General features: G+C 44.9%; 1 protein-coding gene across 1 annotated transcript in view; it reads left to right on the forward strand.

Annotated features, from left to right (window-relative positions):
• The window catches only part of CRYL1 (crystallin lambda 1), a 60,678-nt gene extending 54,159 nt beyond the window's left edge, over positions 1 to 6,519 (forward strand). Inside the window, exons 7-8 of the mRNA XM_054164748.1 lie at positions 3,667 to 3,773; positions 5,764 to 6,519. Of these exons, the coding sequence (XP_054020723.1) occupies positions 3,667 to 3,773; positions 5,764 to 5,877 (221 nt within the window). The 3' untranslated portion in view covers positions 5,878 to 6,519. The remainder of the gene's footprint in view (positions 1 to 3,666; positions 3,774 to 5,763) is intronic.
• The last annotated feature ends 20,434 nt before the right edge of the window (positions 6,520 to 26,953 follow it).

Genomic DNA, 26,953 nt, shown 5'->3' on the forward strand with positions numbered 1-26,953 from the left:
TGGTGCAGCTCATTGATGTGCAGTGGGAAAGGCTGCCTTACTCTTTCTTCCTTATGTGGTGGTTAGTAGCACTAAAGTCTACTTGATGTCTTTGTCTGGCTAAATGTCCAGTTTTTCTTTTTGGTGCATTGATCATTTCAGTTTAGTACCTCAATAGTAGTGTTTTTTTCTGACATTCCTGCTGGAGCTGGTGGAAGCTGGACCTTTCCCTGTGTCAGTCAAGGTCTGTTTGACTGCCATTTTACCCTTTATTACCACATGTTTTTTAAGAGAGGGTCAGCTCTGAGGCCAGACCAAGCTGCTCAGGGTTTCAGCCAGTCTTTAAAACTCCCAGAGATGCACAGCCTCTGTGGACAACCTGTGCCAGTGCTTGAGTATTCAGTCTGAACCTTTTGTTTCAAGTTGTGCCTGTTTTCTGTTGGTCATCTGCCTTTAAACAACTGTAAAGTGCTAAGTTCTGTCTGTTCAATGACAGCAGGCACTGGGGAGCTGCTGTTAGGTCCCCCCAAGCCACCTCTGCTTCAGCTTGAATAAGCAGCTACCCTCACCTCTCCCCACAGGGCAAGTGCGCCAGCCCCCACTATTTTGGTGGTCTCTGCTGAAGCTGCTTCAGTTTGTCAATGTCTTTCTTGTATTGAGGGATATCCAAATGATTGCAGTATTCTGGATGTAGTCTAATGAGTACTGAGTAACAGGAGGTAATCTTCTCCTTCAACCTATTGGCTGTGCTGTTAACACAACTCAGGATGCTGTTGGCTGTTTTTGCTGCCAGGGAACACTGTTGGTTCGCAGTAAGCTTGCTGCCTAGCATGACCAGGAGTTCTTGGAGCTCACAAGCCTGTGTTGTTGCAAGGAGCAATTCCTTCAGAGGTGCTGGCTTTTGTGTTTGTCACTCATTGCAATTTTTAAGGTTTGATACTGGCTCATTTCTCCAGCCTAAGGGCAGCCCTGTACTTCAGTGTATCAGCTGGTCCATTATGCTTTGCCTCCTACCCCTGCCCAATTTGGTATCATTCACAAACTTGATGAGCAGTACAAGTCTCAGGATAGATTCTTGCAGTATGCCACTTCTACTGGCCTTCAGGTAGAGTACAGCCCATTAATCACTACCTCTGAGCCTGAATTATCCAACCCTTTTTTTGTCCATCTCTTTGTCCAAGCATGCAGACCTTAATGCCATACCTTGATACAAGAGTATCACGGGAGACAGTGTCTGAAGTTGAGGTGAACTATATCCACTGCTTTCCTGTTTCCACAGATCCCATGATTTTATCCCAGAAGGCAACATGGTCAATCAGACATGAGTTACACCATGGTGTGTCCATTGGTGACTACATGCTGACCGTCACTCTTTCTTCTTACTCCTGTACCCAGAAATCTGTTTCATGAGGACTTGCTCCTTGATTTTCTCAGGGAGAGAAGTGAGACTGATTGCCCTGTAGTACCTCAGACTGGGGTTTTTTTTTTAACATTTTCTGAAGATGGTTGCAATATTTACTTTGAGTCCCCTGGGGATCTCAAATGATGACACTGATGCATTGATTGGCATGATTTTAAACATACCATAAAGCAACCTTGCAAGGGCATGGGCCATTTACGAGCCTGGTGAGAGACCTCGAGCACAAGCCCTATGAGGAGAGGCTGAGGGAGATGGGATTGCTTAGCCTGGAGAAGAGGAGGCTCAGGGCAGACCTTATTGCTGTCTACAACTACCTGAAGGGTGGTTGTAGCCAGGAGGGGGTTGGTCTCTTCTCCCAGGCAATCAGCACTAGAACAAGAGGACACAGTCTTGAGCTGTGCCAGGGGAAGTTTAGGCTTGAGGTGAGGAGAAGGTTCTTCACAGAGTTGTTACCCATTGGAATGTGCTGCCCAGGGAGGTGGTGAAGTCACCATCCCTGGAGGTGTTCAGGAGGGGATTGGACGTGGCACTTGGTGCCATGGTTTAGTAGTCATGAGGTGTTGGGTGACAGGTTGGACTTGATGATCCTTGAGGTCTCTTCCAACCTTGTTGATTCTATGATTCTATCCTTGGATACAGTCTGTATCATCCCATGGTCTCAGATGGGGTTGAGTTCTTGCAGTCACTGACTCGATCATCATCTACAGCTGATAACTCTTATCCTCCTTGATCCCTACTTCTAAGCACAGAGGCCTATATAGGAGACCTTGACAACAAAGAAAGAAAAAAATTTAAAGGCAATTAGTAACTCTGCTTTACCTGTTCCTCCTGTCACTAAGTCACCCATCCATTCAGCAACAGGTCCGACTTTTCCTTGCTCAGCCTTCTATTCCTAACACAACAGTAAAGTCCTCACTGCCCTTGACATCCTTGCAAGTCTCAACTGGAACTGACTTTTGACTTTGACAGCATCCCTACATGCCTAAGCAAGTTTCAGATTTCCCATTTGTCCCTGCTTCCACCTCCTGTGTGCTGCCTTATTCGCACCGGGGCTCATACAAGCCAATCTCTTGATATATTTACTTGCCTTCCTAAACACCAGGATGAACTGTTCTTGCCTTTGGAGGATGCTGTCCTTTACTGGCCACAGGCTCTCACCCAGATCCCTATCTCTAAGCTGCTCCTTTACTGAGATAGCACACCCCCTTCTTGTTTTCCCTTGGGAAACTGAAGTGTGGGTCTGTCCACTGCAGCACTCCAGTTGTGTGAGCCATCTCGCCACCTCAGTTTCTCCAGTAACATAGTTGTATGGTCACACATGGAGCTCTTATTTCCTCTGACTGTTTCCTAGGCTGTGTGCCGTTGTGCATGTACACTAGAGGTGGACTCCTGTTTTTTTCATACTTCCTTGGGGTTTCTCTTGTACTTGTTACCCTGCACTCTTTTCTTCCCACACCCATATACCTCTTCCTCACTTGACTACTGGTTGTAATCTCACCTCTCCAATGTTCCTGATCTGAAGCATTTGTCACCATGCTGGCCAGGTTTTTGGCAAGGATACTTTTTCTCCACTTTGGCAGATCCTGACTCCCCTTTGCAGTGCTCAACCATCAAAGCGAGTCCTGTGGTCATAAAAGCCAAATCCTTGTTGTTAAGCCCAGCTGCAATACAAGATGTTGGTCTGCAAGATCCATCTCTTCCTCGTTCACTGGAGGTCACCTGGGTCTCCATGCCTTTGACCATCCATGTGAGCCAAGTTGCTCTTGATACACTCTGAGTCAATAAATAAAAGTAACAACAGGAATGCTTCAACTGGTGTGACATATACCAAACTGAAAGAAAGGAGAGGTGTGAGCAGTCTCCTTATGGGCACTGCTCAGAGAAGCTTTCTGGTCTCAAGTAACAGAGCATGAGTATAGCCATGGTTGTGTGCTACACCCCTCACACATCATTGCCTTTTGGTGTGTAACATTAATTTGTTTGGCAAGGAAGATGTGTCCTAAATCATCTTTCCATGAACCTTAATGGAAATGTGATAGATAAAATCACAGAATCACAGGGGTTGGAAGGGACCTCTGGAGATCATCTAGTCTAGCCTCCCTGCCAAAGTATTCTTCTTTGATGACGGTTTGTCTTAAGCTTAAGAGCACACTGTTTGGTTGAGTTTTGTTTTAACTCTGATTTAAGACAGTGCTTAAGCACAAGCAACCTTACTGAACTTGAATGTGAATTTCTGTTGAAGTGTAATTTTTCACCCTGGTTTTTAGGTATTTCAGATTATTGCGAAAAGTACCGTGAAGGTATGAAGCTTGTTCTGAACACCTTTGGACCAGTTCCACAATTTTCAGGGGAAATTCAGCAGAAAATCAATCAGGTAAATATGGACTTGGTAAATGCAGTGACATTCAGAGCAAAGGATGTTAGATTTTATTTTAACATCTGTGCCATTTCAGTTTACTGTTAGAGGTACCTGTAGTGAGTAGTTGTTGTGTGGATGTGTACTTTAAATGAGAAGATCAGTGCCAAAGGTATGTACCTCCCTTCTCCCAGCACTTTGACATGCATCAAGGGAAGGTGATCTAGCAGCAGAGTAACATTATTACTAGGCCATTGTCACTAGTAACAACTATGGGTTATTGATGTTAAATTCTCCACACTGCTTCTTGCCCCTTCTCTCCTGTGTTTTCTACCAAAATATGCACAGCTCCAAGTTTCCTTTCTTACATGCCTTTCTCCCTGTGGCTTCCTCCTACTCCATCTTCCTGCATTCCTGTTGCTTCCATCCAAAGAGATGGAAGCATTCCTGTCAGTTACATCTTCCTGTTGCTTTTTTTTCCTGGGTGTTCTTTTTCTTGCTCTTGTATACTTTACAAACTAGAGCTCCAGTCTGTAATGCGTGCAAATACTTGGTTGATGTTAAGCATGTGAGCAGTCCAGTAAGGTTACTGGCATGTTTGAAGATGTGTTTGAGTGCTATGTTGGATTGGGACCTAGTTTTCCTGTTAACATTTCTAAGCCCACAGTTGGTTCATATTCACTATATGGACTACTTTGTATGACCATAGGAATTAACTGAAGCTTTTTGATGCTTCACTGAAGAACACATGCATGTTTTGAATCATTCCTGATCAGTTGTCAGAGATTAATGCCAAGTATGGAGACAGCCTGTCTGGATGATAACATTTTTGTTCCTATTTATGTTAGTGCGATTTCAACATCAGCTGTGTTAAAAAGGAAAGAGATTCTTTTATGATTAAGCAACAATGACTCTTTGTAATAATCATCATCAATAATGATTGTGGAATTATTCACATTGGAAGCTTTTTATTGATGTAAAGCAGTTTGGGTTTCATGATGCTGAAGTGGAATCCAGCTTTCTGTCTGTTTCTGTGTCTCTTCATTATCTTAAGTCTCAATGCCAAAGATGAGCTTGTAAGAATCCTCTCAAGAGTCAAGCATTAAACATTGCTTATCTTACTCCTCTGCCCCTTGCCCCCCCTATTTTTTGTCATTTATTGGTAGCAGATCTGGGTTTTACCTTGTTTCTCAACACTTGCCTCTTAAACCTAAGAATTCAGGTGCCTTTTTGCCAAAGGTGATCTGGTGATCTCTACCTGCACTCTCAAAACAGCTCTGTTTCAGTCCCTGGCTAGAGCTCTTGTTCTCCTTTCAGTGATACATTTAACTGGCACATCTAAGAGAACTTTGTGCATTCACAAGTATTCATTTTTTTTTCCCCATTTTGTTTTAAATATCCTTTTTCCACACTAAATTCTCCAGACTTCTGCCTTCGTGTCCTCAAACAGTACTGTAGATTCTCTCCTCCCTATATTGTTCTAGTAAACAATAAAACATCATAATTCTGGGTTTGCTATGTGTCTCCCCCTGTCATTTTGATTATACCTGGCACTCCTAAGGCAGAGTGTTTTTAATAAAGCCCTCATTACCTTTATTAAGATCCAGGACAGAGATCACAGTTTTAAACAGACACACAGAGAGGAATTTGGTTTAGAGCACACTTTCAGCCACATAAATGGCCAGGTTGCCACCTTCCTACTTAATGAAAGATTATTATCAAAGAGACTCACAGGCAAACCAAGAATAGAGGCTGATGCTTTGATGTGTCTGTAGACGTCTTCATTGCCACATTCAGGCCAACCTTCTCCAAGCACTTTCTTCTCATGCAGCTTAGCTCATTTGCAGTCGTGTATGTAAAGAATTGCTGGCCTATTGCTTGTGATGGAATAAATTCGTTTGTGTGGATGGTTACTTGGTCTGACAAAAGGGAAAGCAGGGCAGCAGTGTTAGTGAAAAACTTTTTACTCAGAACATGAGATTTAATCACCTTAAATGTTATGTTCCAGGCAATGTCTGAAAAAATTCCAGCTGTTCCAAAAGTCCTGGATGCCAGGAGAAAACGGAGAGATGAGTATCTCACTGGTCTTGCCAAACTGAAAAAGCAAATGAAGTCTGACTGAGGTGCTCCTCGTCTAACAGGAGAGACCAAATGAAGAGCTGATCTTCAAAAAAAGTGGAAACTTGATCATGCAGAAGGGGAGTCTGAATGTGCACCCAATGATATGCACAGCAGTAGAGACTAATGAAACATTTGGTCCAAATTTGTCATGCCATAATTAATGAATTAACTGGAAACTGTTCTTAAAAAGCTCAGTTAAAATTTATTAAATGACTATATACATGCATTGGATGTGTATGCAGCAAGCAGCTTTAGTAATACAAATGTTGTGCAATGCTGGAACACAATCATGGTTTAAATAATGCGTTTTTTTCAGCTTGCTTAGGAATTCAGTGCTTGAACAACATTTGCTTATGCAGGGATCTGAAATAGGCAAACATCAGCTGTTTGTCACTGGAGAAAATAAGCCCTCACCCACCAATCACTGTGGCAGCAAGGTTAATTTGTAAAGCACTGGACCATAGTCAGGAGAAGGTTGTGTTGAGCAAAGAGTAGATTCACTGGCCAGCAAGCTGAGACCTCAGCAGCTGTAAGGGTCACTTCAAATTTTATCTGTAATTGTTCCACAATGTAGGGGAAAGAATTCATAGAATCATAGAATCAGTCAGGGTTGGAAGGGACCGAAAGGATCATCTAGTTCCAACCCCCCACACTAGATCAGGCTGGCCATTCAACCTGGTCTTAAACACCTCCAGGGATGGGGCCTCAACCACCTCCCTGGACAACCCATTCCAGGGCTTCACCATTCTCATGGTGAAGAACTTCCTCCTCACCTCCAGCCTGAATCTCCCCACCTCCAGCTTCATTCCATTCCCCCATGTCCTATCACTGCCTGATATCCTAAGAAGGGACTTCTTAGGATATCAGCCTTCTTGTAGGCCCCCTTCAGATACTCCTTTCACTCCCTTTGGCACTTTTGTACCTGTATGATGAGTAAATAGAGCAGAATTCCCTGCTTATTCTCTACTCCTGGTTATGTAAGACCTACCAGAGACCTATATGGTCTTTAAGACCATGCACTTCATATCCAGTGGCTTTGCCTCAAGCTTGAGTGTTTGATGCTTGCTGTTGGCATTGCTGCATAAATATGTCCCTTGTTTTAAGACTTGTCTATGAGAAATAACAAGGTTTGATTTAATAGTTAATTTGGGAGACAGTAAGGTGTAGTGGATCAGTCTGGACTTTCTCCCAGGCCATTCTGTGGCTGAGTGATCTTAGGAAGCCAGCTCACCTCTCTGTTTCCATGTCTGTTTTTTACATTATCTGAAGCAAGGGCTGCTTCTTTAGGATTCAGCTGTACTGAATGTGACAGCTGTAGGGACCTCAAGTATCTGCTGTTTTGCTCCACTAGAAGGGCAGGCAGCAGTGTCTTAGATACAGTATTTGTGCTTTGCTGCTGCCCTTCCTACAGGAAATGCAACTCCTCTTCCATATACAAGGATGCAGTGTGTGCCTGGAAGTAGTAATATCCTCAGTTTCTGCTGTGGCATGTCCAATCCACAGCAGGTAGGGTGTTACTATGAACATGTGAACCCTGTAGAGTGGTTGGGCTTTGATCTTAGCTGGGGCATTACTGTTAAGCAGAATAACTTGAAAGAGTGCTTTACACCCACGCTGCCCGAGTTAGGCATTTCTGAGTTTGTGCTAAATGCTCACGTAACTTCAGGCACAGCAGGGATGCAGAAGTTTTAGGCTGCCATTTTGCTAGTGCTCTTGATTTTTACAGATGGTGCAACACAGAAATGGGTTGCTGAAACTTAATTAGTTGCCACTTTGACCTGAACAGCAGAAATGTCTGTGTGAACATACCAACACCACGTCTTTCTGCTTATATCACAGTAAAAGAGACCTAAGATAAATGGTACCGCTTGACACCAGCTGTGGTTCAAGAACACATTTCTGGATGTGAAAAATGAGGCAGAAGGCATGATTCAGAGGTTGTCCTGTGCACCTTTATAATCAGTGGAGAAGGAGGAAAAATTGTAAGCTCAAATTTATTTTATCCCAGTAATAGACCTGAAAGTGTCAGTTTCTTCTGTTGTTTTTTATTGCCACAGTGACCGGCTCTAAACCTGCATTTAGACATCTGAGGTTGAGGAGGTCAGTCCCCACTCTTGATGCCTTATTAAGCAACAGTAAACTAATTGTGGGGGCTATGTTCCTTATTTTATATATGTTTTTGTATTTCAGACAAGGCCATAGCATGTTCAAAATACTTTCAGGATTCAGCCTGTTTTCTATGAGCATAGAACACTGTCATAACTAATTTAGCTTGCATTGCTTCTGTTTTCTCTGAGGTATCTTAAAACTTGATTGTGTCATCAAGTATTTGCCTTTACCTTTATTATTTGATGGTGAATAAAATATTTTAATGAGGAAAATCTTAACTTCTGTATTGCAGTGTGATATGTAATAATCAGTCTTCAGAAACCACTGCTCTAGTAGATTAATTTCTGGAAGCCAATGGGAGTAGGTGGACAGGAAGTAATATGAACACTCCTGTAGTTCATGTGTTGGTGTGGTGGTTGCTGCCATCACAGGGCCCTGCCATGAGGGAGTGACTTTCTGTAGGGGGAAAAGCACTCTGGGAAGTGATGCTGGAGCATCAGCTCCCACCCAGGTTCACAGCTACGAATTGAGGGGGAAATGCTTGACAAGAAATATTTTTTTGCTGAAATTTCTTAAGCACACAAAATTGTTAGGTGGTAAGTGCAACAACTGGAAAGCATTAGGAGAGGGTAGCTAAAGGAATGAGATGGGCTGTCCTCATCCCAGGGACCTGTACCCTGTTCATAATTAATCCCCTTTAGTCATCAGTCATTAGACCGAAGCAGGGCCTCCTAGTACAAGGAAGACATTGGACAAATGATGGGGGAGGTCCCTGAGATCACAGAATCATAGAATGATAGGGGTTGCAAGGGACCTCTGCAGATCATTTAGTCCAATCCCCCCACCAGAGCAGGTTGCATGGAATGGCATCCAGGCAGGTTTTGAATTACTCCAGAAACAGAGACTCCACCACCTCTCTGGGCAGCCTGCTCTAGTGCTCCACCATCCTCAATGTAATGAAGTTCCCCCTCATGTTTAGATGAGACTTCCTATGTTCAAGTTTGTGTCCATGACCTCTTGTCACTGGGCAACATCCTCCTGAAACCTACCCTTTAAGGATTTATAAGCATTGAAAAGATCCCCCCTCTTCTCCAGGCTAAAAAACCCCAAGTCCTTCAGCCTTTCTTCATAAGACAGATGCTGTAGTCCCCTAATCATCTTCATAGCCCTTTGCTTTACTCTGTCAAGCAGTTCCTTGTCATTGAACCAGGGAGCCCAGAACTGGATGAGGCCTCACCAGGGCAGAGTAGAGGGGGAGGGAGGATAGCCTCCCCTGACCTGCTTGCCACACTCCTCTTGATGCACTCCAGGGTGCTGTTGGCCTGCTTGGCCACAAGGGCACTTTGCTAGCTCATGGTCATCTTGTTGTCCAGCAGGACTCCCAGGTCTTTTTCCACAGAGCTACTTCATAAGGTTACTCTCTGCTCAACTCTCCAGCCTGTCCAGGTCATGCTGGGTGACGGCACAGCCTTCAGGTGTGTCAGCCACCTCTCCCAGTTTTGTGTCATCAGCAAACTTGCTGAGGGTACACTCTGCCTCTTCATCCAGGTCATTGATGAATATATTGAACAGAGCTGGACCCAGTACTGAGCCCTGGGGAGCACCACTTGTTATAGAGCTCCAGCTAGAGTGCTGCTTAGCACAACCATCTGAGCTCTGTTACAGTTACCAATCCACCCCAGTATCCATTCATCTAATCCACACTTCCTAAGCTCCCCAGTCTGCTGCGGCCATCAGACTATTACCTGCTGCTGGTTATGCAGATTGGGAGTCACGAGGAGATGCATAGGAGCACAAAAGCAATTTAAAAAGACTTCAGGGCTTTGAGGAGAATAGTTGAGGGCTCAGGAGCACAAGTGGTGTTCTCCTCAATCATTCTAGTGAGAGGAAGTAATATTGAAGGAAAGAGAAAAATCCATGTGATTACCACATGGCTTAGAGGTTGGTGCCACCAACAGAACTTTGGGGTTTTTGACAATGGGGAAGTTTCCTTGGCACCAGGTCTACTGGCAACAGATGGAGTTCATCTGTCCCATACAAGGACAAGAATCCTTGCATATGAGTTAGCTGTGCTCATTGACAAGGCTTTAAACTAGTTTTAAAGAGGGACAGGGATGTAGCTGGCCTTGACACCAAGTCTCAAGTGGGTGTAGTAGCCCAATGCTTGTGGAGCAGTGTGTTAGCATCTTAGATAATCAGAAGGTCTACCCCACCTCGAGGTTGAAAACTATGTACTCTACTCCCTCCCTGAAATGTTTATACACCAATGCATGCAGCATGGGCAACAAACAGGAGGAGCTGGAGGCTGGGGACAGAGTGGCTGGAGAGCAACCAGGCAGAAAGGGACCTGGGGGTATTGGTTGACAGCTGGCTGAATATGAGCCAGCAGTGTGCCCAGGTGGCCAAGAAGGCCAGTGGCATCCTGGCCTGCATCAGAAATAGTGTGGCAGGAGCAAGGAAGTCATTCTGCCCCTGTGCTCAGCACTGGTTAGGCCACATCTTGAGTACTGTGTCCAGTTCTGGGCTCCTCAATTTAAGAAGGACATTGAGATATTTGAACATGTCCAGAGAAGGGCAACGAGGCTGGGGAGAGGTCTGGAGCACAAGCCCTATGAGCCCTATGAGGACTGAGGGAGCTGGGGTTGCTTAGCCTGGAGAAGAGGAGGCTCAGGGGAGACCTTATTGCTCTCTACAACTACCTGAAAGGAGGCTGTAGCCAGGTGGGGGTTGGTCTCTTCTCCTAGGCAACCAGCAACAGAATAAGAGGACACAGTCTCAAGCTGTGCCAGGGGAAGTTTAGGCTCAAGGTGTTCTTCACAGAAAGAGTAATTGGCCATTGGAATGTGCTGCCCAGGAGGTGGTGGAGTCACCGTCCCTAGAGGTGCTCAAAAAAGGATTGGTCGTGGCACTTGGAGCCATGGTATAGTTGTCATGAGGTGTTAGGTACTGGGTAATAGGTTGGACTTGATGATCTCTGAGGTCTTTTCCAACCTGGTTGATTCTGTGACTCTTTTGAATGAGGGCACGAACCCCATTGCCATATAGCAATGAGATTACAGAAATGCAGAGAGCAGAGAATCTCAGAAGTCCTTCCAGAAGTCCTTTAGTACTGCACTGTAGAATCCTTTGCATTACAGAGTCTCAGAGTGTCCTTAACAGCAGAAGTCCTGAAAGCCCTTAACAGATGAAGCAGCTAACAGAAGTCCTGAGCAGCATCCCTAAACAATTCCCTGACCAGAAGCAGCTAACTAACAGAAGCAGAAGTCCCTAGCAGCCCTAACCCCCAATCTCTCTTAAACTCAGAGTGGCTGTTTTTTATACTCTTTGTTATCAATCACTTAACCAATAAAACCCAACCACATATATATCAGCTAAAACCTTTTCCCAATCAGAGGTGCCAGTGTGTCAAGGAAGTGGCTCCTGCAGGATGTTCCAGTCACAGGTTGCCAACATGTAAAGATGTTGGTAGCCAGGGGCCACCTCTCCTGGTGATAGATAAATGCTGCACTCACCTTGTTCAGCATCTCTGTTGCTCGGGGCTACTGGCAGAAGCAGGGTTTGCTAAGTGGGGAAGGTTCAGTCCTCTCTCCCTCCCTTTTCACTTTTTTACTCTACTTCTTCCCCTTGGGTCTTGGCTTCTCATACTGATCCATCACTAACTTCTTTCGGGGTATTTAGCTGTCAATTTGGACAGAACTGCTAATGGGTTTGTTAATTGGACAGTGAAGAATCCCTTCTGGGGAGCAACTTGTCAAGAGCTCAGCTTCTTATAAGATACAAAGCCCAGTTCTGTTGAATTAATTGGTTTAATTATTTTCTTCAAATTTGCCTTGGCCCTTTTATCCCATTGCTGGCTTTTTCCTCACATGCAATGGACTTCTTGTGACAGATTGCACCTGGTATCTTATGAGGACTCTCTCAGAATTTGCACCACCAATCCTACAAAGTTGCAGAACTGCCACAGATATGATCAAGTATTCATGTTGTCTGACTGTGAACAAAAGCAGCAATAGTTGCTTGAGTATTCAAACAACAACTTTTTGGTAAACAGAGATATTTTGGGAGAATTTGCCATGGTTCCTTCTTTATAAGACTGCATATCTCAGAGCCCTCTATTATTTTCAGTTGTTACACCTACAGAATTTCCTCAGTCTCTCGTTGTTGCACTGTGTTTTTCTCTCTTTCACCATTTTGATATTTATTGTTTTCTTTTATGTGTAGTTTACTATTAGTTGCTGCTATTTATTGGAAGTGGAGTCACAGGATCACAGAATCACCAAGGTTGGAAGAGACCTCAGACCATCAAGTCCAACCTGTCACCACACACCTCATGACTAAACCATGGCACCAAGTGCCACGTCCAATCCCCTCTTGAACACTTCCAGGGATGGTGACTCCACCACCTCCCTGGAGGTGTTCAAGAGGGGATTGGATGGGAATCCAATGTGTTCATACCAAAGCCTTTGATTTAATGCAGTTGGAAATCAAACCACCTGTTATGTGTAAGATAGGGAAGAAAAGGCAGATGCAGGGAAATTCCTGCTTCACTGAGGGAAGTCTGGTATCACAGAATCATAGAACACCATGCTGAAAGGGTCCTCAAGGATCATCTAATCCAACCTTTATTGGGCAAAGCACACTCAAAGCATCTCCGTTTCCTACAGCTCTGAGTGCCTGCAGCTTGCAAAGCAACTGTGAATTTACTTTCCCTGTTCCATAGTTACTCTTCTGCTGAGTCATAATGGTTTGGAGGTAAAATGTATTTTCTGATTGCCATATTATGTAACTGGTATTTAGAAATTGTGCTATCCATCTGTACCATCTTGCAGGTAAAAGATGAACTGTACTTCATTAGGGAGGCAGGCTTGTGGTGCTTGCTGTAAAAACAGAGAACATCATGCTGAGGTAAAATGATGTCACTGTCAGTCTCAGTTTCTCAAAAGAAAGGTGAGATATGCTGCCAGTGCCTATATAGTTACATGCCAGGACTTCATTGCCATGCTATGGAGTCACAGAGAGGTCTTTCAGAACACTCCCATCCTCACACATATGGAGGATGGGAGTCATCCATGAGAAGAGGAGCCCAGCAGATGTGAACCTAGAAATTAAGTGTGTCAGGAGGAAAAACAAATGATCTTTTGCTTTCAGTGGCCTTTGAGGCCTGGAGGGAATGTTTCACAAATTAACTTGTATCTAGTTAAACAAGCGTAAATGAAGAGGTTTGCTCTAGCTGCCTGCTCTTCAGCTCCCATTCCCCCAAGCTGCAGTCTCGCTGGCAGGGCAGCCCTCCTCTTGTCCCATGCCTTCCAGTTTTCCTCTCTGTGTGCACGTACACATGTGCATGCTACTGCAAACCAGTCACAGCAAGTGGAAGGACAAAAATTGACCCCAGGGGAAGATTCCCATTTAATTTGGTAAGACTTTGTATCAAGCCAACAGCCAAGGATTTCTTTCCATTCTGCTGTGATTTCAGGAAAAGAAAGACATTCCTCCCTTCAGCAGGTTAGTCAGAGAGAGTTGTCCATTGATTGGCGTTTCTTCTGGTTCATTTTTCAGGTAGAACCACCTTCTCCCTCTGAAGAGTCATTTGACCATCAAATACAAGCCAATATTCATCTATACTATTCATCTATTCATCTATACTGACTTTTATAATAAGGAATAGCAGAGGGACAGGAGTGTGGTGTGTTCATTTGAATATGTATATTTACTCATACCAAAGCAATTTGTGGATTTAGCTGCATATCTTAATAGTTAAATGTTACTTACAGCATGTGCTAGGAGCACACCAGTAGCAAATAGCTGATTCCTCACTGCTGTGTCCATATGAAACTATGCAGTGGGAAGAATGAGTGCCCACATGCTCTGCTGCTGTGTGTCATGCTACAAGGTACAGGGCCATGGCCACACAGACCTCTCACTTCTCTTATAAAGGAGAGCTCAGAAAAGAAACTAACAATTTAAATATTCAAATGCTGTCATATCAATAGTTTCATAGGCATTGGAGGGGGAAATGATGCTAGAGTGACCTTTTGAAGCAAAAGAGGGCAACTTCAAATGTTTAACCCACAGAATTTGCTGTGAAGCTCCAGTTTGTGCATACTGATATGTGGTTGTGAAAAGCTCTGAGGATGTTTCCGACTGCATCTAGCTGCAAGTGAAGTGACAAACAAATGCTGTGGATGGACTAGCATTTATTTTGTGTGTATAGCTCATCAAAAATTGGTCTAACATCCTCCTGGCTGTGAGGAAAAGTCTGCACCACTGCTATGGCAGAGCAAATTTCAAGGAGAGCTGTTGGTAAGGGCACTGTTTTCACAAAATTCAGTGGACTTTCACGGCACATCAAACCACTTTGTTTTCTGGCTTGCTCCAGAACAGCATGATGTATTTTCTCAACACATATTCAAAGAAATGCTCCATGGGGTTGCACATCCCTCAGCATTTTCATAGATTCATAAATTTGTAGATTCATAGAATACCAGGCTGGAAGGGACCTCAAGGATCATCTAGTCCAACCTACACCTGGCCTTATTAAACTTCATACAGTTCCTTCTTGCCCACTTGACCGGCCTGTCACGATCTTCCCTTCTCCCTCTCTGATGATTTTTGTTCCTTTCAGCAAGTCTTCATCAAGCACTGAAATGGAGGGACACTTGGAATAAAATGGCACTTAGCATGCATGAGATTCCTTCTTGAACCTGAGTGTGAAGACTTCTTCCAGCAACTTGGATGTCACACCTGTATTTGCAGGAAATGAAGATGTATAAGATATGGAATCATCCAGAAACTTCTTTTCCTTTATATATGAGCAAAACATAGTCTGACATGGAAAGGTCAAAAGCCCATACTTGCATGGGGATATAGGAGAGCTTTGTGCAGAAGCTGAACTTACCTTTTAAAATAATTCTATAAAATGGAGCTGCAACATTGCCCTCAATTGGATGTTTGCTCTGTTTAGCTGAAGCCTAGATGATGGCTGCTGGTGCAGTATCAATGTATTGCTGAATGGCTCCATAAGGGTCCAGCACCTCTGTGTTGGCACAACAAATGGAGATGTTTCCCAACAGAAAGCATTAAAAAGCCTCTGTAATTTAAGACACTGTGAAACCCTTCCTTTGCATTTGTGGGATGTTTCAATTTTAGCATCAGGTCTTTCACTAAATGTCCCAGCATTGTAACAGTACCTGCTTTCCATGTGAAGTCATCGTTGCCTGCTCTTGGCCAGCTTTAACAGATAATACTCCTACGGAATACAATGGGGCTATTTTTCAGCAGCCCAGGGAGAAAGTGATGACTTTCTCTCTGGAGTTGCTGGGAACTTGATGTAACTGGTTCTTCTAAAAGAAGAGGTGTTATTTTTTCCCCCCTTATCTTGCCCAGCAATCGTTTATATGTAAATTAAGCCTGGCACTACTAGTGGAAATGGCTTACCACTGCCTCCTGCTTCACTCCAGCGACTGCCTCAGCAAACATGCTGGCAATTTCCATGTAGCATGGATGTGTCCATAACATGTGCATCACTCCTGCATGCAGCAGCAGCAGTTGTGTAACAAAGCGACTGGTCAAGTTTACTCCCAGCCATGCTACTCTTGAGCTTGTGTTTTCTTTTTAAACTCTACTTTAAAAGACTTCATGGGGTGCAATCTCTCTACTGGGTTCTTAGCAGTAATACAGAAAGTATTTCTGTGCTGTTAGAAACAGATCATGGGAATTACTGCCATAACACTGTGCACTTGCAGCCCGGAAAGCAAATCAGATCCTGGACTGCATCAAGAGAAGTGTGGCCAGCAGGGCAAGGGAGGTGATTCTCCCCCTCTGCTCAGCTCTGGTGAGACCCCACCTGGAGTACTGCCTCCAGTTCTGGAGCCCCTACTATAAGAGGGATATGGATGTGCTGGAAGGTGTCCAGAGAAGGGCCATGAGGATGATCAGAGGGCTGGAGCACCTCTCCTATGAGGACAGACTGAAGGAGTTGGGGCTGTTCAGTCTGGAGAAGAGAAGGCTCCAAGGTGACCTCATTGTGGCCTTCCAGTATCTGAAGGGGGCCTACAAAAAGGCTGGGGAGGGACTTGTCAGGATATCAGGTAGTGATAGGACTAGGGGGAATGGAATGAAGCTGGAGGTGGGGAGATTCAGACTGGACATGAGGAGGAAGTTCTGCACCATGAGAGTGGTGAAGCCCTGGAATAGGTTGTGCAGGGAGGTGGTTGGGGCCCTGTCCCTGGAGGTGTTTAAGACCAGGCTGGATGAGGCTCTGGCCAGCCTGATGTAGTGTGGGGTGTCCCTGCCCATGGCAGGGGGGTTGGAACTAGATGATCCTTGTGGTCCCTTCCAACCCCGACTGATACTGTGATACTATGATGCTAACACAAAGGTGGCAGTCCGACAGGCTTTGCACATTCCACAGCACCTTGCAACCATAAAACCAGATTTTCTGATATTAGTCAGCAGTGCCATTTCAAGCTCTTGCAGTAATGGAAAGATGTAACTGTGCCATTTCAAACACATGGGGTAGTGGGAATAGCAAATTGCATAACCAAGCAATTTAACCCAGCAGGCAGTGACTGGGCTGATCTGTATCATACAGAGGCTTGTGGAGTCACATTGTGTAGTTCATTAAACAAGAAACATTTATTGCATTTGCTTTTGTTTGGGGTTTTTTGGTTGATTGGTTGGTTGGTTTGGGTTTTTTGGAGGGGTTTTTTTTGGGTGTTTTGTTATTGTTGTTTGGTTTGGTTTTTAAAGAAAAATTAATTGCAAACATAATCTCCCCCTCTCAAAATCTGTATTAGTGCATAGCTGTCATGGGTTAGGGCTGGGCCAGCCACTAAATGAGTGACAGACACTCTTTGTAATCCCTTCTCCCTTCCCAAAGTGGAAAAGAAAGGGAATAAGAGTCTGACAAACTGGGGAAAAACAAAACAAAACAAAACAAACCCACACCAAAACAAGCAAAAAACCCCAAGCCCCAAACCAAAACAAAATGCCCAGGCCCCCATCTACTTTAATGGCAACAACAATAAAATACATACAAAGCTAATACCAAACCCAACTACCATGATGGCAATCACACCAGTGATGATGTGACAGGCATTGGGGAAGTCAGAGGCTGGACTCAGCTGCAGAGAGGAATCACATTCAGGAGCTGGATTCTGAAACTGGATTCAGGAACACATCCCAGGTTTGGGACCAACAGCACAAAGGATAGTGTCTTCCTCTGATGCTGGCCCTTGAAGAAGAAAGCCTGACCCTCGTGATCCCTCAGCCTTGTACCAAACATGATGTGTGCAGGATGAAATAGCTCTTTGGACAATCTGGGGTCATCTGTCCTGTCTGCTCCTTCCTGCAGGTGCAGCCTTTCACACCCTTAGCATAGTATAGAAGATTTAGCAGTGACCTTAGTCTGCATCCCAGTCCTTGGTACTAACTAGAAATATGGAGCATTGTCACTTCTAGGAGCAGATACTGTTTGCAAAAACAAGCTGTGGACTTCAGACAGTGCAGTTACTTAGGAGAGGATGTGCTGAAAACCAAAATCACTGAATAGAACTTGCTCTAACTCAAACCAAAACACTAGTAAAAGGTGATCACAGAGGTCTGGTGGATTTTTTAAGTCTAAATATAGTTTCAGTTGATGAAAGAGACAGCATCATGCTTCTCCAGTCTGCTATTCACAAAACAAAAGCTATTAAAAATATGAAGATGACAGCAGAGAAAAAAATAGGAATTTTCTAACACAATGCAGGTATTATTTATATTACTAAAACCTAAACCATACCTCCTTAAGGTAATAACCTGAGCTTATGTTTTAATCTGATCTTAATATCTGAACAGTTTATAATAAGGAAAATCATTAGGCAGGGATTAAGGCAATCATGTTTAATCATCAGTAAAACTTGTTATTATTGCCCTGGTACACTATGGAATCAGTGCTTACTGTCTCTGAACACAGCTTTTGGTTGCAAGGATCTTCCTATAAAAAGCACATTCTAGACTCCACTGCAGAGTGATGCCTTGGGAGAGTGCTGCCCAATCAGCTCATCTCACTTACTGCCATAAAACGTCCCGTGACAACTGTCCAGGCAGAAGTCCCTGACTGCAGCCTCAGGCAATCACTGCCATGTCCACCCCGTTAGCAATCCTGTCCCCATGGGGATTCAGAGCAAAAGAAAGTGCAATTTCCAGCTGCCATCTCTCCTGTAACCTGCTAATGAATTTCTTGAATGTCCACAGAAGAGCTTTTCTTCGACACCCAGCTCCTGGCTGCACTGGTGCAGGTCAGTAAGTAGCAATGTGGGTAGCCCCTGGGTTTTGGCCCATTTCTTAGGCCAGGTCAGTCTGTGCTGGCATCCTGGCTTGCTGCCCTGATTCTGTAGCAATGGAGTTTTGGTTCCCCAAGCTGCACCAGGGGAAGTTTAGGCTGGATGTCAGGAAGAAATTCTTCACAGGAAGAGTGATTTGCCATTGGAATGGGCTGCCCAGGGAGGTGGTGGAGTCACCATCACTGGAGGTGTTTTTAAAAAGACTGGATGAGGCACCTAGTGCCATGGCTTAGTTGATCAGATGGTGTTGGGTGGTAGGTTGGACTTGATGATCTCAAAGGTCTTTTCCAACCCAGTTAATTCTATTCTATTCTATTCTATTCTATTCTATTCTATTCTATTCTATTCTATTCTATTCTATTCCATTCCATTCCATTCCATTCCATTCCATTCCATTCCATTCCATTCCATTCCATTCTAATGGTGACTTTTCCCCCACCCACCCCCTTTTTTCCCCCCTCTCTCAGTAGATGGGATCCAAACACCAGCTTCTGGCCATTTGGATCCTGCAGACATCTCAAGGGCCTCTGCTGTTTATTCCCCAGCAGTATGTTGCAGTTGCTCAGGCACAGCCCGGTTGCCCACTGGCAGCAACTCCTCTGACTCACATTCTTCCCAGGAGAGTGCCAAGTACTGCTGGTGGTGGAGATCCAAATGCAGCCTTTTCCTAATCCTTTCTGTTGACAGTGATGTTTGCCTTCTCCGATTTAATCTCATGAGATGTTCCAAGATGAAACTGCTCCCTGGTTTATGCCTGACTCGGTATTTATCTGTCAGCTCGCTGTCTGCTGAGATCATTGGTGATCAACTGCTCTATGAGCCTTAAAACAAAGTTATTTTCAGAAAACTTTTAGTATATCCCACAGGGATCACACATTTGGATCTAGAAGGTACAGGCAGTAGAAGCAGGGCTCTCATGGCAAGCATGGTCCCTGTAATGGAGGACATTATGTCCCCTTTTAGGCTCCCAGGGTATCCTTTCCACCACCCCAGCTCCTGTTGGTTGCCTTTTCAACGCTTGCCATCCTCCCTAAGCAGCAGAGACTGTATGACAGGCAGCATGTGTGGTAGATGCCGCATGCTGCCCTTGTTTTTGTCACTCCTACTGGTGCAGCTTCTCTGAGCCTCTGCTCTCTCCAGTTCTCACTTCATGATCTGCCTTTATATTCACCAGCCATGAAATAAATGTTTGCTGGTTTTTTCAGGCCTATTCAACAAATACCTTCCTCCCAAAAATGGTTTTCCCAGGGAGTCCTTATTCTTTTTGTTACTTGAGCTATTATTTTCACATGGTTTTTTTGTGGTAAATCATACACTTTCCCCTGGGGAAAACTATTTTTAGCAAATCCATGACACCTCTTCTTCTTTCTTATTCCTTTTGTGGGGAAATTATGAAGTGCTTAATACATACTTGTACTTTTCACAGATTCACAGAATAGTTTAGATTGGAAGGGACCTTAAAGATCATCTAGTTCCAACTCCCCTGTCACATGCAGGCACACCTCCCACTAGACCAGGATGCTCAAGGTCCAATCCAAACCTGGTCTTGAACACCTCTGGGGAGTGGGTATCCACAACTTCCCTAGGCAACCTGTTCCAGTATCTCTGGGTATGGAACCACCTACCGTCACAAACTCTGTCCTTGGTTAAAATCCTCAGCTCATATAACTGGGAAAACAACAGTGCCTGGGTGGAGAAACATAACATCCACAACTAAATTGCAAGCTGACTTAATTAAGGCAGATTTATTAGGGAGAATTTTATGACAGCACATTTTCAGCTTTGACAATAGTCTAATAGGTGGCACAGTGAATAGCATGGAGCTGAATAACATCGTAAGTGCAGCCTGGGACAGAGGGAGGCTGCTCTGTGTCATCCCCTGGCCCATGTCAGCATCTTCCCCCACTGCCCAGGAAGATGGGAAAGGTCCTGGCCCACTCTCACTGTTTCTTTCTGTCACTTGTTCATACACATTGTGCCTTCTCCTAGCAGCCCTTTTTTTGCCTTTGTGGTCTTATACAGTTCCTGACCTCCTGCTCCAGCTTTTTCAATTTCTTTAACCCATGCCTGCCTTAGGTGTCCCTTGCACTGTTCTTAATGTATCAGCCACCCCATCACTGCTCACCTGCTTCTTTGCATTCCCATTTTTCCCCCTGGTACAGCTCTCTGTGGAGGTTGGTGGCCATCTGGGTCATTGGCTCATCTTCGCTCCTAGGAAAAGTGGGTTGGAGATGGCAAGGGCTGCACAAGAGCCTGATCTGAGGATGACACCTCAGCAGATGTTGTTTACTCAATCCATGCTCTCAGCCCTGAGCATAGCAAGTTAGAAAAGCCTGACTATGGGAAAAACCCCTGACACCCTAAAAAAGCAGTCAGCCAAGCAGATTTGTCACCTGCTGCTTGTACCTCCACATCTCCTCCTTCTAATGCCCATGGTTTTGGCTGACAGTTGTTTGAACTGTCCACTCAGTGCTCATCTTTGTTCTTTTCTGTGGGCATGGAGACCATGCTTATGTACCCTCTTGGGCTCAGTGATTATGGAGTAGCTCAAAAAGTATTTTTCAAGTTTTTACAAGATTATGCAAAGTTCATCCTAGGTAAAAATGCAGTCATCAAAGGAGTTTGATCCACAGCTGAGACCTTTTTAAACAGTCTTCCTAAGTGTAAGTTAAGCAACAGAATGAGCTGTTTAGGGTGGCTGCAAAGGTCTTTGAGTTCTTGTAGGGAAGGCTAGATACACATCTCTTGGGCATGATGCAGGCACAGTTAGTACAAATCAGAAACCCTTAATGCCTATAAGCATGCAAATTTAAAACAATTAAAATATAGAGCATTGCCTAATGCTTAATGTAAGCATACACCCAATGCTCACACAGCCAACAATTAGTGTATCTAACAAAGAGACCAAGAGGAAGACCAAGAAAAAGGTGGGGTGACACTTGATCACAATATGTAAAGGCTGGCTCGGAGAAAGTGGTTTCCAAAAAAGATAGCTTGGGAGCATTTCAGGTTATGGTAAGAAAAAAATGTTCACTATAAACCAGAGGATAACTATTCAAGGAAACAATCCAAGACAAGGTGGTAGTGGGCTTTGCAGAAAGGTGTAAGCAAAGAAGGTAAAGCTATGCAAGCAATGCAATAAAATAATCCCCGGAAAGGAATGAATAAGCCAGGGCAGCTGAGACATCACTGTTGCACAAAGTAATGAAGAAATCACCAAGAGAACATACTCATAGCTTTTAGAAAGGGGAAGCCATGAAGGAAATGGGAAATAAAGCCAAGACACAGGCATGTGGGCCAATGACATTAGTCATAAGTGATCAAATGCTGTGAAGGTGCAGTGAGTGTGGAAGGATGAAGGACCAAACCAAACAGCCCATCCTAAAATAAGCACTGGCATGTTGAAATAACCAGGGAGCTTATCTGGAGGAATCAATGTCAACACTGAGGCTGTGACAGATGAGGGAAAAGAAGAGGGAAGTTGCTCCAGAGCAGGGCATAGCTAGTGGGAGAAGTCCACTGAAACATCATAAAAGATCTCCAAACCCAGGCAGAGTGCAAAGAGGTACCAGCTGGCAGATTTCACTTTCCTGATTTTGAGGAGGGTCACCTCAGTGCTTCCTAATGGATATGATGAGAGTCAGGGCTGAAAGAAACAGTGATAAAAATAGCTGATTCACATCAGTTTAAAGGCAGCAGTGAGCAAGGAAGAGCAGGTCACACCAAACAGCCAGGCAGGGATCTGGGCATGCCATGGGCTGGTTGAACTCATTCCTTGCAGGAAGCATCTGCTTCAGGATGCAGCACCTTACAGGGAAAGTCAAATTACTATACATACTATATATTGTATGTATATATATATGTGTGTGTGTGTGTGTGTGTGTACACAGTGTGATTGCAGTTTTCCAAGAACTGGCAAAGCTTTAGGCCTCTGCTTGAGGTGAAGTACCAATGGTAGACAAGGAGTTGTGGAGCTCCCGTGATTATTCCCATTTTCATGAGCCCAGATTCGGCATGCTGGGTCTAGCAGAGGTATCCCTGTGTAAGATCTGAATGCTGTTCTTTGGTCAGTACAGTAACACAATATAAATAGTAATTTGAGTTCAGTTAGTGACAACACTCTCCACCACTCTGCAAATATCATTTTTGGCAGCTTGGATTTACAGACTCTCATCTCCAAGAGCTTCATCCAAAGCACAGTGAAAATGATGCCATGCAGCAGCAGGAGTTAATAAACAGGTAGATGCCATGTTTGCAGGAGCTGAACTCTGCACCACTAATTCTTCCATGGACTGGGACAAATGGAGATGTGGCTTGGCCACCCATGTTAAACAAACACTGGTACACAGAATCACAGAATTGTTTCTGTTGGAAGAGACCTCTAAGATCATTGAGTCCAACTGTCAACCTAACACCACCGTGCCCCTTAAACCATGTTCCAAAGTGCCATATCTACATGTTTTTTGACTACCACCAGGGATGGGTACTCCACCACAGATTCACAGATTGCATTGGGTTGGAAGGGACCCTGGAAGATCATCTTGGCTAACCCCTCTGCAGTGAGCAGGGACACCTCTATCTAGAACAGGCTGTCCAGGGCCACACTGAGTCTGATCCTGAATGTCTCCAGAGATGGGGCTTCAACTGCTTCCCTGGGTAGCCTATTCCAGTGCCTCACCTATCTTTCAGTAAAGCATTTTTTCCTGATATTGAATCTAAACCTCTCCTGGTGCAACTTGAAGCCATTTCTGGTACTAGGAAGAAGTGACAAACACCCACTTCACTACATCCTCCTTTCAGGTAGTTGTGGAGAGCAATGTCTTCCCTCAGCCTCCTCTCCTCCAGACTAAACAATCCCAGATCCCCAAGCCACTCCTCATAATAATTTTTCTACAGACCCTTCACCAGCTTTATTTGCCCTTCTCTGCACACACTCCAACAACTAAATGTCCTTCTTGTAGTGAGGGGCACAGAACTGCAGAGAATTTGAGGTGCCGCCCCACCAGTGTTGAGTACCAGGGCAAGCATGGAGCCATTCTCTGAACCTTTCTTTGATGTCAAAGTGTGAGTGTCCAGTTTTGTGTGTGATGGGTCCGTGGGTGTGAAGATGGCTGCAGCAGGCAGAAGACTGGGAAAAAATAGAGATGTAAGTTTGAAAAAGCCCCAGTGATGAAAATTGGCTGTGAGACAAATAAAGAGAGTATGCTGTGAGATAAAGGCACCTAATCTAACGCAGTATACTGTGATACTGTAATGGGCTACAGCTGAAAAAATTATGGAGGTGATAGGTAAGAATGTCCTGAATTAATCACTGCCTTTGTATAAGTATTTATGTTTTGCAAATCATTATTGCTTAGCAACCTATGCTGTCCTTCTAATTTTTATAGGCTTAAGCTGTTTCCTGGGGGTATTATCTCTGCCTGGCTCAGCAAAATTGTAACAGTATCTCATTTTAAATTGTCTATAAGTAGATGGCAATAGTTGGCTCCAGATGTGTTATGAATTGCACTTTGAGAATGAACATGGTTGAGATCATAGAAAGTGGGGCATACTTGGTGTTCAACACTTTCTTATAGAGCAGTGATCCATGTTTAGCTTTACGGATCTTATCAAGTGCTTGTCCAAGCCAAGCTATGACTCCTGCCAAGAATGCTTAATGCCATGTTTCAGGTAATGAAATGTTAACCAGAAAGGGGCCCAGCAGGATTGCTGGGTCCCTGCTCTGTCTTGAGGCACTCCCTGCCTGCCAGGGAGCCCTGCTGGTCCCTAGTCTGCAAGCACCCTCAGTACAGAGAAATGTGATGGGGAGTTTTGTCTAAGGATTCCTGAAAAATCTCTCTGGACAGAGATTCTGAGCCTCCTCCCACACTCCACACCTTGTACACCTTGGATATGTTCCCTAGTAGCCAGCCAAAACAGCCTTTGTTGCAGAGGGAAAACCAATTTTTTCATGTCTTTGTCTCTGCAGATGATGCAAACAATCATCTCCTCAAGGAGGTTTTAATTGTTCCTAATATTCTTTTCTTGGACTAAATGAGCCAAATTCCCCAGTTTTTCCTTTTGAATCCCTTGGTCTACATTTGCCCTAACTCTTGTGCTCTTGTTCTTGTTCAGACAAGAACCCAGCACTCCAGTGAATTACTTCAAAGCTCTTGGTGCGTATTAAATCACACCAAATAGATGCTTCTTTCTGTGTTAGAAGAGTGAAGATAACACTTGTTTTCTGCCAGTTCTCAGACTGATTTGCTGCCATACACAGGGCAACCTACATCAGCCTCAGCAGTGATCCTAGCCAAACTGGTGCACATGGACCTCCCACCCAGGCTGCCTGCACCCATTGCCCTTGCTCTTGCACACTTATTTTCAACCCTGTCTAGATGAGTAGAGAGCAAATGGGTGGAGGGCAGGGAATGGGTGATGAGTGGCTTTGTCCTCCTCCTTCCTGAATCTGCTGACCGGCACTTGTGGCCATCATGGAGGGAAGCCTGGGCTGGGCTGTGAGTCACCCTCCACTCCCAGTCCCTCCCCAAGCCAAGAGCTGTGTGCTCCCCACCAGCTGGGGAAGAGAAGGATCAGGGGTGACCTCATTGCCCTCTACAACTACCTGAAAGGTGGTTGTAGACAGGAAGGGGTTGGTCTCTTCTCCCAGGCAATCAGCACCAGAACAAGGGGACACAGTCTCAAGCTGTGCCAGGGGAGGTTTAGACTCGAGGTGAGGAAAAGGTTCTTCACTGAGCGAGTCATTCGTCATTGGAATGGGCTGCCCAGGGAGGTGGTGGAGTCACCGTCCCTGGAGGTGTTCAAGGGGAGATTGGACGTGGCACTTGGTGCCATGGTCTAGTTGTGGGGTCTGTTGGGACAGGTTGGACTTGATGATCCTTGGGGTCTCTTCCAACCTTGGTTATACTGTGATACTGTGAAAAAAGCTGCAAGCTACAGCCAAGGCCTTGGCCCCACACTTGCACCTCGCTGCATGGATCCACTGCTGTTGCACAAACACTGCCACATTTGGAGCGAAGGTCCTTACAGATGAGCCCTGCACTTCTTTGTCGCACTGCTGGCAGCAGACACTTGTTGTCACTCTTCTACATGGCCCAAGCAGTGGCCTCACCATGAAGAATTTCAGTATTAGACATGTCTGAAGAAAAACAAAGGGTCATCTCATGATGCAATTCTGATGGAGGAGATGTGAAATAGTGTGGGTTTGTGGTGTGAGCACACAAGTGCAGAAAGCTGTGATTCGTGTCCCAACTCATAGCAAGGAATGCTTGAACACACAATGTCATTTTACTGACAGCTGCATTGATGCCAGAGGTACAGAGCAGAAGGGAGAGTTGAAGAGAGGAATTAAGGATTAGATAGCTTTAAGTGTTAAAAGCAATGTGTCTATGGCTGTAGCATTTCACTGGGAGATCCCTTTAATGTCTGAGCTTCTGAAACCTGCAAGCTATCCGCTGAAGAATGCTCCCCAGCAGTGCCTGTCCACGCTCCAGCTGTGCGTGGGGCAGGATGGACCCTGCCCAAGCTGCACTGGAGGAGCTGTGAGATCAGAAAGCAGGTACACACACCTTGGCACCTCTCTGGTATTGCCAGCTCAGGGGCATCAAACAATCAGGATCCTGGTGTAGAAATCATGCAAGTTGTTACTGTAAATAACATTTTTAATTAGTTATTATTAGATTGGGGTTTTGTTGTTGTTGGTTTTGTTGTTTAATCAGTTCCTTTTCATTACAGCAGCTGCCCACTCTAAAATTACTTTTTATTTCTTCTAACCACAGTCTGCAGGATGACACATGTACTGTGGGGGATGGTTTTGATTTGGCATCTTCTGATTGCCTGTGTTGTTTGCAAAGATTTTCATGACTCCAGGTGACTCAAGCAGCCCTTGCTCTTCAAAGAGGGCATGTATAATCAGCCAACCCTTGCAATCCCCCTACAAACACATGGACAGCATTGCATGGCCTTTGCTTGGCATTTGTAAGTAATTTTGATATGGTTCTGTATGCAGGTGCTGTGCAGGAAGTGCCACTTCTCATCTGCACTGGTATTTTTCAGTTATTTCTTTCCTGTGCAAAACCTAATCCCTCCCCATGAGGGAGGGGAGACTCAGCATCCCTGACAGAGAGGAGGGTTTTCTCACCCTGCCCTCTGCTCCAGCAAGAAGTGGTTCTTCCCTCCCATGTGTTGGTGCTGCAAGGCCCCAGCATGTAGTAAAGCCACCCTGGCAATAACCAAGCCAGTCTGGGGCCATTAGTCATCACTCTTCCTGTGCCTCGATGCCTGTGCTCTGAACAGACGTGTTCAGCTGCCTTTATGTAAACCCCACTGAAGGGCTGGCTGGTGCTGGCTAAGCAGCCACTGTACCCACTGCATGCCACCCTGGTGCCCATCAAGAACCTTGTACTTGGATTGACTTTGAAGCCTGACAAGAAAAAGCAGCGGTGCCCAGGAGTTAGATGCAGGAGGATCTGCTGCAGTGGTGCCAGCCCTGAGCTGAAAAGCCCACAAAAGCCTTTATCCTGGCTGGTAGAGCTGACCCTCTCCTCCCACCCTTTTGGCTAGGGCGAAACCATCAGAAAAGGTGGCTGCTGGCAGGTTTTGTATCAGAAGAGGTTGGTGGGGGACTCAGTCCTCTCCTGGCCC

The sequence above is a fragment of the Dryobates pubescens genome, chromosome 10, assembly GCF_014839835.1.
Source record: "Dryobates pubescens isolate bDryPub1 chromosome 10, bDryPub1.pri, whole genome shotgun sequence".
NCBI classification, from domain to species: domain Eukaryota; kingdom Metazoa; phylum Chordata; class Aves; order Piciformes; family Picidae; genus Dryobates; species Dryobates pubescens.